Raw genomic sequence first — 15,688 nt, forward strand, 5'->3', positions numbered from 1 at the left:
CAGGACGAAGGCTGACGACGGGGGGTACGGGCAGGTCTGGGTGGTGAGGGGCGGGGAGGGGTCTCGGGACAACTGACAGGGGGCATGATAGGAGCAGACAAGGGACGCGGGGCAAGACTAACGGGACGCGGGGAGACGACAGCTGGACACGGGGGAACAACAGCTGGACACGGGGCAACATCTACTGGACACGGGGCAACATCTACTGGACACGGGGCAACATCTACTGGACACGGGGGGACAACAGGACACGGGACATCTACGGGACACGGGGCCACATCAACAGGACACATGACTGCATCAGCAGGACACGGGGCAACACTCACGGGACACGGGGAGACGACATCTACGGGACACGGGGAGACGACATCAGGACACTCGGGATTTCTGGGGACAGGGTCTGAGGACAAGACAGGACTGACGGGGACTTCTAGGATACGGACAAGACTAGACAAATAATCTGAAAAGGCTTTAGCCGCTAAGACAATTGGCATCTCCTTACGAGATGAGACACACTGTACTAAAGTCTTTGCTGCAGAGTCGGCCGCGGCACTCTCCTCCGCTCTCACGACTGCCGACTTGCATACAGCCCTCTTCGTTGCCGGCTCGGGCACGCCAGCGCTCACCGCTGCTGACTCGGGCACGCTCACCGCTGCTGACTCGGGCACGCTCACCGCTGCTGGCTCGGGCACGCCCGCGCTCTCCACTGCTGGCTCGGGCACGCTCACCGCTGCTGGGTCGGGCACGCCAGCGCTCACCGCTGCTGGCACGAGCACGCTCACCGCTGCTGGGTCGGGCGCGCTCTCCGCTGCTGGCACGGGCACGCCAGCGCTCTCCGCTGCTGGCACGGGCACGCCAGCGCTCTCCGCTGCTGGCACGGGAGGAGACAGGGTCACAGGACCGGCAGGCCCCCTCTTCCTCCTCTTCCTCCTTGGGCGCGGTGCAGAGGCCACAGCTGGGTCAGAGGCGGGTTGGGGGAGTTTGGTCTCGGGCAGGGCAGTCTCGGACGCCGAAGACTCTGAAGTTGACTCCCATGAAAACCGTCTCCCTCGTTTCATGGGGAGGCTGTGGAGGGCACCTCAGGACTCTGGGAGGGGCTTGCCTGATCCCCCAGGGTTGCCACGGCCAGGACACGACCCTCAGGGATCGTTGGCAGCTGGATAGGTGGGGGGGACCTCTGTGGCTCCTCCTCTCGACCACTTGCTCCGGAGCGACCTCCCCTGGTCCCCCGGAACACCACTAGGCGAGAGCCCTCATAACCATCCCGCTTGCTGGCTGATGATAACCAGAATTGCCTCCTGTCTGCTGAGTTCCTTGGTGGTCGGTTCATTCTGTCACGGTTTTGGCAAGGAGGAACTCAGGTGCGGACAGGATTTACAACACAAACAGGTTTATTTACAAAAAGGGGAAAAACAAAAACCCACGAGGGGGAAAACACTGGCTAGGGAAGACACTAAATAATTCTGCAAAACACAATAAACAAGGCAAACAAAGACACTGAACACTAACTACAAATAAACACTCACAGTAATACAAAACACTTCTTCAGGAACAATCGTAGCTGTGGAATAATCTCAGACGAGGTACAAACACAAATGTTAGGGAACAAATCTCAATGAACCGACGCAAGACAGAGCACACTTGGAGACCTAAATAGGGGAAACAATCAAGACACGACAGGTGGCACAGATGGGACAATCAAGACACGACTAGGTTAACAAGGGGGGCGGGGCAAGGGAACGAGACAACACAAGCACATGGCCCAAAGGCAAGGCCATGTGCTTGTACACAAAACACGGGTCTGTCATGATCCTGCCTCAAGACTAGGAAAAATCAAGGACACGAGGGCAGAATCATGACAAGATTTTCATGTCTAAGGAACATTTCCAACCTTCTTCAAAACAGCCAGCGAGAGAATATAGACAAAATATAAGAGATTCTAATTCAAGTCATTTAAATCCACAGAGGAGGATGTAATGAGGCAGAGGATCAGTGCCACAAGGAATTCCAGTCACTTACATAAATTAAAAACATGATGGAGAAGGTGTGTTGCCACTGAAGAGACAGGGAAGAGAAATAATGACGAGAAATCAAGATAATCTTTGAAAGCCAAAGTGTCTTATTAAAACCTTGTCCATGTTGAGAGATTTAAAAATGTGGTCCTTAAGTGGCCTTTAGAAAAACTCGGCTGTTGCACTTAAAATCCTGTTAGCTCAAACAGATTGCTACACAAACTCTCACATGCACACTCACCCCACACTGTCACAGCAGCACAAGTAGTGTTGAAATCTCACAGGAAGTGGGAGAGAGAGAGATAGACTAAATCTAATCTCGAGTGAGGATGTTCTTCAAATGGAAGCACTTCAGCACTGATCCTGATAACACAATTTTGTACGGCCTTGAGCCATTTTGATCAGAACAATCTGAGGAATAAACAACACACTGCAAAAACATGTAGTCTCATGCATTAACGTCTACTATAATAAGGCCTGTCTACAGTTAAAAATGACAGGACTGTCTCTGCTTTCGGTTCTGGTCTCAGTGAAATGGGGAACAGTGTTGTCAGCCATCTTGGTAGAGTACTCCTGACAGTATAAAAAGTGAAGTCACTGGCTGTACCATTTGAGGTGAAACCAGACACACATGCTCAGGCTTATCTATTTGGAAAACCTGAAATAGATTCATGGGATAACATAGGTAATGAGCAACCAGGTATACAAACCAACCATCAAACACGGGGTGATTTAAACGTGAGAGCCATGAATGCCGATGGTGTGCAGGTCAAAACATGTCAGTTTAAAATAACCGGTATTATTACAAAAAAACCCTCACCACCACAAAATGCACCGGAATATACCTGATTAGCCTCATTTTACAGCAAATTTGGTTACCAGAGTAAGTGTCTTTTTCCATATGAAAAACATTGCTAGTTTGTATGTCAGAGAACAATCCTTGAATATACCCTACAAATGAAGACATTTAAATGATCATAGTCAAGTTAATGTAGGTGTACAATACAATAGACAAAATCCAAAACAATAACACACATTATGAGATTTTGTATGGCTTCAGGAAGACAACGGTGTCCCACCGGAGACAGTTATTTGCTCTGAGTCACACAGGCAGTTACCCTCACTGAACAGACTGATGTTGACACACCATTCTGCATGCAAGTGTAACTCTACACAACCAAATCACAAAGAGGAAAAGCATTTTTGTAACTTTACCAATTTTTTTATAAAATAACTTTTCAAAACCTGATATTTCCAGGCATTCTATGACTAACTGAACCCTGTAATTAGCTACTGTAATTATATACTATATATAATAATTTAGTAGGTAATTACAGAATATAGTAACTAATTATAGAACCTATTAATCAACACAAGTCCTCAAGGTCTAGATCCTTCATCTAGTCAACTCATGTTAATATGAAACATAAAATGACAGCAAAACTTATGCATAATATTAAAGGGTTCATTAGATGTTGCTGTCATATGATGTTTTTAAAAAAACATTTTCTACATACTGTACATTATTGTTTCTCCTCTATGCCTTGCCTTTCTGAAATGCATTGTTTTTTTTTTACAAAGCTCATCGGTCTGAAAAGCAAGGTCTGCTCTGATTGGCCAAATATTCAGTGTGTTGTGATTGGCTGAATGCCTCAAGCATGTGACGGAAATGTTACGCCCCTTGCCATACTGTGATGCCGTCTCCCGGCATGGCGAGACAAAACCAATAAAACCCATGACAAACTAGGCATCTGTTGCAACAAGTGGGGATATAATTATGGGTTATGACATATACTGTCGTTTTAAGCGTTGCCTAAAGTAGTTTAGCTTTCACAACGAAATACACAGCATCTTCACAACATGGCAGCAGCAACAATACTACAGCAAGAATAAAAGTTACGCCTTCTTTTTTTGAGTGAACATTTGGGCGGTGTTATGCAAATCTTCCCACATCGTGACAGACTTCTGGGGGCGTGTTTAAACGAGGGCTTTTGGAGGGCGTGGACAAGTCTTTTTTTATAACTAATATTTTTTTTAATTTGAGACTTTAGTCTTTTCAACTTCAGGTATCTTATCTATTCACGAACAGCTTTTAACACTCCAAAGAGAAAAGAAAACTTGAAATCACATCTTATGACCCATTTAAAACACATTAAAGTTATCATATTATAGACATAGTTCACCTAAAAATTTAAATTCATTCAACATGAGGGTGAATAAATTATGACTTTTAGATTAACTATACTTTTGAATATTCCTTTGCTTATATAAAATAACAAAAAATAAATAAATAAATAACAACAACAACAAAAAAAAAACTTAAAACATACCTTCCTAACTTCTTTGTTCACTAAAAAGCAAAGGTTAATTTCTAACAGGAAGAGAGTTGGTGAGTCATCTGAGATGGGATCAGACTATGACTCTCTCAGTCTTTAGTGCACACACATTCTCTCGAAAAGAGGCTCAAAGTGCATTGGATTACACAGTGAAGTGTCAGTCTTTTTAAGTAAACAGGGACAGGAATGATGAGTCTTATGTATAATGCAAAAGAACAATCAAAACTTCAAAGAGCAACAGCAAAAGGCCATTCTCCAGAGAAACGCTTGAAGTGTAGATCATCCAAACCCATTTTAAATCACACCTCTGATCACCAGAGGTTATCTAACGATGGGTTATCTGTTAGTTTTGACGTGGTCTATATTCTAGTTTGCTTGTAAGTTGACAAAAAAGTAGCACATATACACAAAGAGTTTCTCTTACTAGAAAATGGACCAAAAAACAAACAAAGAAACAGATGACTCATCTTGTTCATAGAAGCATATACAAATTCCTGTCCAATAAAATGCCCTCTAGAAAATGAATGGCCTATCCTCCTAAATTATAAATACCACCTGCCTACGACAAGCAAACATAAGTAGCATAAATAGTCTTTTAGTGTTGCTGACCATGATGAAAAACTAAAAGCTACAGGCAGCTAAAAACAGAACAAGCCCTTGGAGGGCTTGGAGCCCAATTTCCTGTTTCAATAGGAAATACACCAATAAACTAAAGAAAAAAAACCTTTAACAAGAAGCTGAAGCAAAACTCTTACCTCTGAAAGATGTGGAGTGGGGTTGAATCCACACAGGTTGCACACAGTCTTCTGGCACTCAGTACAGGCGCTATAGTTGGGTGACTCTCCTGAACCCAAGTTCAGCTTCACTTTACAGAGTGGACAGCAGGACTGGGCCTCAGAGCCTGAAACTTGAGTCGGAAGCCCCTCTATTTCTGTCGATTTAGGAGGGGGAATGTCCACTGATGATTTTACTTCAACAGCTGTAGGTTTGGGAGATGCTGTGTCTTTGGAATAAACAGGTGGTGTGTCAGGAGGTGACTCTGAGTCAGGGAGGGATCCATGAAGGGAGTCTGCTTTAGACCCAACGGGGGAATCAGGGGGCGATCCTGGAGGAGATTCTGGGGGAGACTTCGATTCCTCCCCAGAAATGAGATTGGTGGCAGAGCTCAGGATGGAAGAGCCAAAACCAAACATCTTTCCAGACACACTCTCGGCAGCCTGAGAACTTGCTGCCGTAGGTTTAGCCGACTCTGTGAGCCCACCAAACCCACTGAAGAGTTTTCCAGTGACTGATTCACTGGTCTGAGCAGCAGAGCTGGCCTGAGGTTTGGACGACCCACCAAAACCACTAAAGAGTTTCCCTGTGACTGACTCGGTAGCCTGGGCACCTGCAGACGGTTTTGTCACCTCTGTCAATCCACCCAGACCAAATCCCCCAAAAAAGCCCCCTCCATCCTGTTTCGTAGTAGTTTTTGCAGGAGAAGGCTGGGGACTACCTTTTGGGCTCTGTGAAGGTTTTTGAAGAGGTGGCGGCTGCCCACGCTTGGCCCCTAGTTGTGCAGGCTGAGGTCCCTGTTGTGGTCCAGATTTTGGTGTAGATGGAGGTGTACTTCCTTTCCCTGTATCAGCAATACTCTGTTGTTTGGTCAGCATTGGGGGCTTCTTCCCTGTCTCACCCTTAGAGGGAGACCCAGTCGGTGGCTCTTTCCTTTGTGGGGAGGGAGGTGCAGAACCCTGCTTGGAGGGCTGTTTCATCATTGAAGGTCCAGTAGGCTCCATGCCCCCCACTGCCCGCTGCATCTGACAATTCAGACACAACCACTCCTTACCCTGTAGAAACATGGAGAGAAAGACAAGGCACATGAGCACAAATGCAGCAAATAACATTTCTGTAAGAATATTGATTAGCATTTGCATTATCTCAAGCTCATTATACACAAAATGGCAATCAAAATATTTTCATTTATAGCCAGCCACTCAACAGAAATACCCCATATGTAACTTTTTTAATTTGTGGAGAACTTGCTGTTATCCTTTATTATGTGTAATCCATTATTCTTATTGGATTGATTAGTAAGCTCTGAAAGCCACGACTTTATGATTTAATTACATGAAAAACATTTAATCTACTTTTATTGTTGGATTGGTTGAGTCATTTATTGTAATGCACATTTTAATCCTTTAAAAAAAATAACACTGTACAATCATCACTGTGCAAGTAATATTGTTATTATCTCTAACAAAGACCAGGAATAATGCTAACGGTCTGTATAATGACTGCCTCTATAACTCATGAATGTAGTTTCTAAACACAGTGAAAAACAACTTCCTCCACTTCCTGTCTGGGTGATGTAAGTGACCTTGATAATCTTCCATCCTTCTGTGTCAATATTGTTCTCCCAAACTCAGGGACAACCAAATTAGGGTTATTAAAACAAAACCCTGTACAGCTTTAATTACCAAATATGAACTGTTTTTCTGATGTCTTCAAAGAAAGACTCAAAATTAAAATTCTCTATGAAAAACCAACAATATATGCCAGTCTTATCAATATCTATATAAAACGTCAGACCAGTGCGAGATCTATATGACTGATGTAGTTAAGGTAACAGATATGTCTCTTACCGCTGAGTCTGGTGGACTGAAGCCGCACAGGCTGCACACCTGCTGTTTGCACTGAGTGCAGGTGTTGTAGTTAGGTGGCTGGTCTTTGGCCTGCACATTCAGCTCTGTAGAATTACAAAGAGGACACAAGGCTTTTCTTTGAGCAGGCCCAGCTTTACTAGGCCCTTCCAACTGAGCCCCCGGCCCAGGTTTACCCTGCTGTTGAGGCCCACTTGGTTTTCCTGCAACCCCTGGACCAGGTTTACCAGGTCCTTGTTGCTGGGGACCTGATCCTCCAGGTTTGGGTCCTTGCTGTTGAGGTCCCGGTCCTCCAGATTTAGGTCCCTGCTGTTGGGCTCCTTGTCCCCCATGTTTGGGTCCTTGTTGTGGTCCTGGTCCACTAGGTTTGGGTCCCTGTTGTTGGGGACCAGGACCTCCAGGCTTACCTTCAGGCCCCTGTCCTTTAGGTGGACCTTGTTGAGGTGGCTTACTCCCTTGTTGCGGAGGACCCTTCCCTGCTCCACTCTGTGGACCAGGAGGCTTTCCTTTTTGCTTTGCAGGCTCCTCTTCCTCATCATCACCAAACAAATTAAACTTTGGGATGCTGGCAGAGGAGACAGCAGAAGAGACAGCACTCAGGGGGTTGGCCCCACTCAAGAAGCCAGATGAGAACATGCCGGCTCGTGGTTGTTCTGGGTCTTTGGGCTCCTGCCGGAAACGTGACTCAAGAAGACTGAGGGAGGAGGGGCTCCGTCCAGGTTTTGGCTTGGGAGGTGGTCCCTCTCCAAATGCATCTACAGTCCGACTTTTACTCAGACCCGCTGGGACTCTGGTGCCACCAACTTGAGCCTCTGGTGGCCTGTGGAGTAAACAGACATAAGATGAACTTCATGTGACCACAGATTTTGAAAAATTGTTGAATTAAAAAAAAAAAACTGATTAAATGATATGTACTTTATTTTCTTAATTGCTATTCTGGAACCCCCCACCCCACCCCCCAAAAAAATAAAAATAAATAAAAAACATTCAAAGGGCATTACAAATTATTCAAACAATCAATCAAAAGGCAAATTCATGTAGCAGAGAAATGTAAATCTAAAATGGACTCCATGGTTACAACATTATCTTAACAAGAATAGGACATATCCACAATACATATGCATTTTACTTCTGTTGTCAGTAAATAACATTTAACTTTATTCATTTTAAGAGGCAATAAAACACACAGAATAAGCCAAAACAAAGTTGTTGTTTTTTATGTGACAGAAAAGAAATACAACTGCTAACTAAGGATGTGTCACAATTAAAGGCAACAAAAAAGGCCAAAATCTTAAATTATACACCAATGGTTACCTTACATATAAGTACTTTAATATATAGGGGTTTCCTGTGTTTGGGATATGAGGCTAATTAGCACATCTCAATTTATTTATTTTTTCTTTGGCCTATCACTGCTGTTAGCTCAATGGCTGTTCAGAACAGCATCCTAAACTATTGGTGGTTTTCATGGGCGTTATTTTACATATATTTAAGTGTTCTGTCATTCAGCCACCCATAAAAGATCATCACGCCACGTCCAAGATTCATTTTGTTTCTGATCGAGTGGTGCTCTACACTTCGGCATCACTGCGAGCGTTTCAGCACCACGGACAGCGAACAACATAAAATAATCCTTGAACTGTAGCATGGTCCTTGTTTTCAGGTGTAATATTACACGCTCGCTTCCCAAAAATAATGAAAGCGATCAATGAACATGATGGCATTTGTGCTTTCTGTGCTATATTTAGTCATATTAATATTTATACCCCTCCCCCCATTTACGTTTGGGTAAAAATAACACATTTACGTTTAAGCAACTTTAAAGACAAAATCCAAATAGCTTACGAATGAGATCGTGTCAAATGGAATGTCGATCGCGTGCTTTCAAGTGATCGAATTTTCATAGACTTGTGTTATTTTCAGGCAGTGTTTTCCAAAGCAGTTCATGACATCACCTACACAGCCCATAGAAGAAAGATGGAGTGTGCATGGAGAACGCAAAGGATATCTGGATACCAATAGGATATCTGGATACACAGAGGACTGTTATTTGTTAGTATAGATTAATATTTTCAAGGAAATGCTTATTTTTTAATTCAATCTACAACCCCGGTGTTTTGCATGGACTTAATAAGGAAAACTACATTCATTAGAACGCTATGCACATTAACTGTGCACATACAGTGACCCACCATATTAACGATCATGACACTAATTCATTTAAATACTTTTCGTGCAAATCAGCTGTAATTTTGCCTGTATGTATAGCTATAAAACAAAAGTGCACTAAGGAGGTTCTGATTTGTAATCACATGCATGGCTGAAAATTGGTATTGATTAAATATAACGCTATAAAACGGACGTAAACATGCAGCAAGAGCGTAAATGGGTGTGATCATGTTTTGCATCGTTGCTGCTGTCGTGATCTGCCAACCTGCAGTACCCCGATGATCAAAACACAAGCATATCATAGACGCGTTCAACATAAGCGCTCCTGCACTGGAAGGATGGACATCATCATCATCATGGCATACATTTATAGACACTTGAACTTGCCTGGACTGCGCTTTGGCCATAGCGGCCACAAGTTCCTTTCTTTCCTCCTCAGACAGATTACTGAGGTCTGCCTCCACCCCTGCGGGCATCTGGATGAAGCCACCCTTCCCGTCAGGTGCGAGTCCCGCTGGTAAACCAGCGAGCTCCCCTTCGCCGCCTTCCAGGCTCGCTTCGTTCCCCATGATCGACCCCCTTTGCTTGTAATCCTCCTCCCTCCAGCTAATTAAGCGGGGATTCGGCTCTTAAAGACCGGAATAAGGCGACAGCGTCAGAATCCACTGTTGTTTTGGATCCATGGCGTTTTATTTCTACATTTCACTCGAGGGTCTCTGTGGCGACAACGCGCATCCCGAGAGCAGAGTAGATCTGGAGTTGTGCGCCTCCCTCCTCCAGCCATCCAACGCGCATGTCCCGCCCCTCACAGGTGATCACAAGGAAAAAACGAAATTAAAGGAACAAAGCTCCATAGAATTAACAAATATTCTCATAATTACCGTTTATTTTGCTTTCAAACCGAGCCAATAATTCTCTAATTAGCGAACTGATTTGGTGGAGAGCAGCTGGTTTTACGTATCAAGACGTGAAACACCTTGCATTACAGAAAGCATGTCACACACACGCCTGTAAATATATTTAATTGGGTAGTCGACAGATTACTTTTTTTTTTCTTTTTAATGAAGGCTGTTCGCTTTTACAGTGAATCCAACTAAAATGTTTAAGCAGTTTCATGAGTTGTTTTGAAATGAAACATAAAACCTATACAATAAATTAAATCTATATATACTGCATATACTATATATACAATTAAATATACAGCCTTTGCAGCTAAAAATAGTGTAACCAATCAGATCAGAACACCAGGAGGTAACATTTTATTGTCTTAAAATGATTAGTCCATACTTTAGGCTATTCTGTTCCACATTATCAGTACTGTTTTGGGTTTTGTAGCATTGGTATGGGTCCCTTCGGCTCTTAGTACTTGAATTTATTCTAAGCTCTCTGCTCTGTTGATATTTGCAGCTTTTTCAAACTGCTTTGAGGAAGATATAATGGTTGAAGTTGTAAAATAAAACCGAAACAGTACTGTACCTTCCATTAGTCTTCTGTTTTGTTGCATAAGAGTGAATTACCTGCTGTGAGTTGTAGTCACCACACACAAAATGCATAGATCACACATTCACAAACACATGCATTCATCCTGCTCACAGATATCCTGCTGAATGGGAATCATGAGCCACTGCATCAATATTTCCATAAATCATCAATATGTCCTAGGCTCATATAGCTATGCCAAGGGCCTGGAGACAGAAGGAGCCACTGAAGGAGTTTGTCATCAATGACTTCAATGAGTCAGAGGGAGAATTTGCAGGGACACACTGCCTACTTTACAATGCTGTATGTCCTGACAGAGCCATTTGTCCTCAAAATCCAACATCAGAGGACACAAACCGGTTGGTTTCACAGAGAAACAGCATTGCATTCAGTACTTCTGAAGACTGTAGGATTTTCATTTTGCTCCTGCAATAGCATATTCTATGACTTGAAACCAAGAAAGCCCCAGACATGCAACTTAATATAACCATGTCTGAGCAGCCGTGAGGAGTGATGGAAGAAAACCCTGTCTACATTAGCCACCTTTATTGATTCCCACTATTTTTTCAGAGATGAAGCTGACTGCAGGATCACTCTCACCAGACTAACCGGATGAACACATCATTGAACCAACCCTGACCAAAACGTGTGATAAAATGTTAGGGTTTTACCTAGGGATGCATACATTTTCTTAAGTTCTTAAACAGTTGATATCAAAAACTGTAATTAAACTCACACCTGCCAAATTAAATGCAGAAGCACATTTACTGAGTCATTCTTATCTTTCCATGTTCAATGCTTAATCTAATATGAAGATGTGATAATGCTTGTATATATTCTAAAACTAAAACCAGAAGGGCGTTATTAAAAAAATAAATAAATAAATATGTAAAGACAAAATGCATCTGACAAATTGATCCTGCTGTCCCCTCTTCTCCCAATCATTTTGAGCGCTTTCTTGAGGGTTTCATCAATAAGAAATGGCAAAAAAAAAAAAAAAAAAAACGATACCACAGGAAAAAAAACTGAACAAGCTAATTAAAGTCTTCCGGATCTCTTGAAAATCACAGACAGGTGTGGAACAGCAGGGATGCACCAAACATGGGAAAAAGGAAGATCTCCAGGAACACGACTGAGCATCCGATTTATCTTCAGCTATGGTCTTAACAATACAACAGCTCCATGCTAGAAACCGATTAGGCAAAGGAAATAAACACTTACTGTAAAAATCTTATTTATAATTTGTGCATTCACAGGATTACACCAAGCACCTTGCTTAATCAATTTGTATTTCAGGCAGTTTTGTTGTGCATTACTTTTTTTTTGTTTTATTATTATTTTGATTTAACAAATATCTGTCCTCTTTGTATCCAGATATCCAATGTGTTCTGCATGCACACTCCATCTTCCTTCTATGGGCTGTGTAGGTGATGTCATGAGCTGCTTTGGAAAACACTGCTTGACAAGTTATTACATTTTTTATATTTAGTTTCTTCATTATTTTTATTTCAGTTTTAGTAATTCATCTTAATTAGTTGCCATGGCACATATTTTACTGTATTTCAGTTTAATTAAAAAAGAAAAAAGTTCATTACAATTGTTTGAGTTTAGTTTAGTTACCGAAAACAACACTGACAGTCCATCACTAATAATGTTAATAGAGCAACCATTTTGCACACACTCAAACACTGAATTTAGTTTTTCATTCATCCAATTAAAAAAAATTAGGGTAATGATTCAAATCTATTTTTTTTTTTATCTTGAGCCAATGAAAATTAAATAACTTACCCTTAGGACAAGCTATTTATTTTTCACCCTTAGGACAAACTATTTCTTTTTCATTGACTCAAGTAAAAAAAAATAGATGTGAATCATTACCCTATTTTTTTTTTTTTTAATTGGATGAATAAAACATTTTTTTTCAGTGAAGATCTGGCCTTTTCATTTAATGCTCAGAGACCAGTCACGCTACTACATGCATTTAATTCCTATATGAATATCAGATTCATCTAATGCTGTTTCCGGCTTTCTATTAACTGATACGTATTATCCTCTCCACCCTGTTGAGCATCAGAGCGACTGCTGTGTGATGGGACATGGGGGCTTATTCAGTCCATTCCACAGCTCCTGGGGGATTTCATCCTCTGTGCAACCAGCTGTTGTCCCAGGGCTATATTGAGAAGATGGACTCTTATCAAGATCCACAGATACTTTAACAATCTCCACACATCAATTAACAAGATCAAAGGGCATTGGTAGTCAGTTAAGCTCTCTATCATGACTATCTGCTGTTGGCACCACAATCAGGATAAATACAATGACAGGACAGTCAAAGACTACTATTATTGTTGTTAGTGGGTGTTCTGCCCTCATTCCCTCTTTTTCTCTCCCTCTCATCAGCAATGATGAACTGCGGCCCAGAACAGATAGCCTTTCCCACACAGGGCCGACCAGTGGAGCAAACACTAATGACCTTAACGCTCTGAAGCAGACGTACACACACATATACAATGCCACACACACACACCACTATAAATATAGCTGTGGAACCTGGTCAAACTGTTTGAATACAGTGAGATTCAAAAGTTTAGGGGTCATTTTTATTTATTTATTTTTCTTTTTTTTTTAAGAAGTCTCTTATGCTCATCAATGCTACTATTTATTTTACCAAAATTTTTAGTAAAAACTATACTGTGGAAATAATATATTGGGAAAAAATATAATAATATAATATATATTTGTGTGTGTGTGTATACACACTGTATAAGAATGTAATTTATTCCTGTGATGCAAAGCTTCATTTTTCATCAGTTATTTCACCATCAGTGCCACATGTTCCTTCAGAAACCATTCTTATATGCTTATTTGGTGCTCAAGAAACAGTTCTGATTATTATCATTGTTGAAAACAGTTTTTTTTTGTTTTTGTGGAATTGTTTTCCAGGATTATTTAATAAAGATAAAGTTCAGAGAAACATTATAAATGTCTTTACTGTCTCTTTTTATCAATATAATGCTTCCTTGCTGAATAAATGTATTAATTTCCTTAAAAGAAGTACCCAAACTTTTGAGCGTAGTGTTTATCCTGATATATTTTATAGCCACATATGCTCACCTGACTTCCTGTAGCAGCCTGTCTCTCTATTGAATGCACATACACTCATTTACACACATTGTAGACATTAATAATGCTATACAATGTGTCAGTGAGTAAGTGAGTGTGTGTGTTGCTTGTAGACGTGTATTGTATGTATGCCGGTGTGTATGGGAGACTTACAGCGCATGGAGAAGCAGAGAAGTGTAACTGAAGCCTGAAACCTAATCACACACACAGTGCGTTGCTCATTAAAGTTGAATATGGACTTCAATACAGAAAATATGGCTGGAATGACCCCAACCATGACAAGTCTACAAAACAAGACAGTTTGGTAGTTTTGATACAGAATATTTTCATAATGCAATTGATGTCCAGACTATATACCTCTGACACTTTCAGAAGTGACTGTGCAAGTGTATATAGTAACTAACAAACAAAAACAACTATCACACATGTGGCAAGAGTTATAATAAGTGCTGCTGAGATGCAAGAGGACGTGAGAAAAGAGTGACAAAGATATTGGATCCAAAATTGGATCCAGAAAATAGCAAAGGGTCACATACCTGCACTAGAAGCTGACGGTCTGTTGTTGGCTGTAGTACTCCTGATTGGACAGCTCCTTCTGCACTTTGCTCCCTGGGGACGATGTTTCATTCATGGTATATTAGTCGTCCTGATCTCCTCATCCTTCTTAGAGGATGTCTGCATGAGCCCAATTCCTCCCTTAACACCGCATTTTCCCTTCCGATGAACACTAATAACTGCATGGCTAAAAATACACTCTTAAAGGGAATGTGTCTCTCACCTCTCTGGCTGCCCCTGCATCTTCATGGCAGAAAGCACACCCCCTTTAATTCACACACACACAAATGTTTGTTTTTGTGAAAAGTGGGGACATCCCATAGGCGTAATGGTTTTTATACTGTAGAAACTGTATATTCTATCGCCCTTCACCAACGCTACCCCTGAACCTAACCCTCACAGGAAACTTTGTGCATTTTTACTTTCTCAAAAAAACTCATTCTGTTATGATTTATAAGGGTTTTGAAAAATGGGGACATGGGTTATGTCCTCATAAGTCACCCTCTCCTTGTAATACCTGTGTCATACCCATGTCATTATACAGAGTTGTGTCCTGATATGTCACATAAACAAGAGCACACACACACACCATCACCTTTCTTATGAACCATCAGCCAGTCACAGGGTCTGGGATAAGGCACACTCACAGAATAAGACATGCCCTTACAAGCACATGTATGTACTAAGGACAAAGCCACACTGAAAATCTGGGAATCTAAATATAATTTAAAGATGTAAAATAAGTTTATTAGAGTGAAGAAACGTTAAATAAAAGGACTTAAGAAAAATGTTATGCAGCGATATATGTCCTGTACATATATTGTGTATATATACAAAGTATTGTATATATGTACAATATGACATTAGACACAAATTGGTATGATGATAATATCATTTGTAATTACATTTTAATTAAAACATACATTATTAAATTTTTTTCACATAATTTCTTAGACATATTGTAGAGCCATTAAGCCACATAACTTTCATTAACATTCGCCTCATTACTCATCAATTTCCTTCAATTTATGCAAATTGTAAAAATATGTATATTTACAGGGTACCTTTGACTTAATGATATTTATCCAACTTCAACTTATTATTTATACAATGACTATTACTTTAAATTCTTACCTTCCAACAAAGAGACAGTCAACAGTTGCTGTAGTTTTGCTGTAAAGAAACATCTGAACACCTGTAAATGCAATAGTAGTTAACATCTGTCTACAAGAATGTCACTTTTTGTATTTATTTATATGTTACTTAACATTCAGCTGACATTGGTAAAATATATTATCAATGACAGTTTAACCTCTCTAGGCTTAAGGTTCAGTTTAACACAGCTTTGCCAAACCAGTATATAATAAGGTTC

General features: G+C 41.1%; 1 protein-coding gene across 1 annotated transcript in view; it reads right to left on the minus strand.

The window, feature by feature from the left end:
* Positions 1-9,914, minus strand: part of LOC127976268 (protein piccolo) — a 50,378-nt gene extending 40,464 nt beyond the window's left edge. The window contains exons 1-3 of the mRNA XM_052580566.1: positions 9,547-9,914; positions 6,973-7,810; positions 5,104-6,177 (exon numbers count right to left, since the gene is read on the minus strand). Of these exons, the coding sequence (XP_052436526.1) occupies positions 5,104-6,177; positions 6,973-7,810; positions 9,547-9,728 (2,094 nt within the window). The 5' untranslated portion in view covers positions 9,729-9,914. The remainder of the gene's footprint in view (positions 1-5,103; positions 6,178-6,972; positions 7,811-9,546) is intronic.
* Positions 9,915-15,688: the final 5,774 nt, after the last annotated feature.

This window comes from Carassius gibelio, chromosome A4, assembly GCF_023724105.1.
Source record: "Carassius gibelio isolate Cgi1373 ecotype wild population from Czech Republic chromosome A4, carGib1.2-hapl.c, whole genome shotgun sequence".
NCBI lineage: Eukaryota > Metazoa > Chordata > Actinopteri > Cypriniformes > Cyprinidae > Carassius > Carassius gibelio.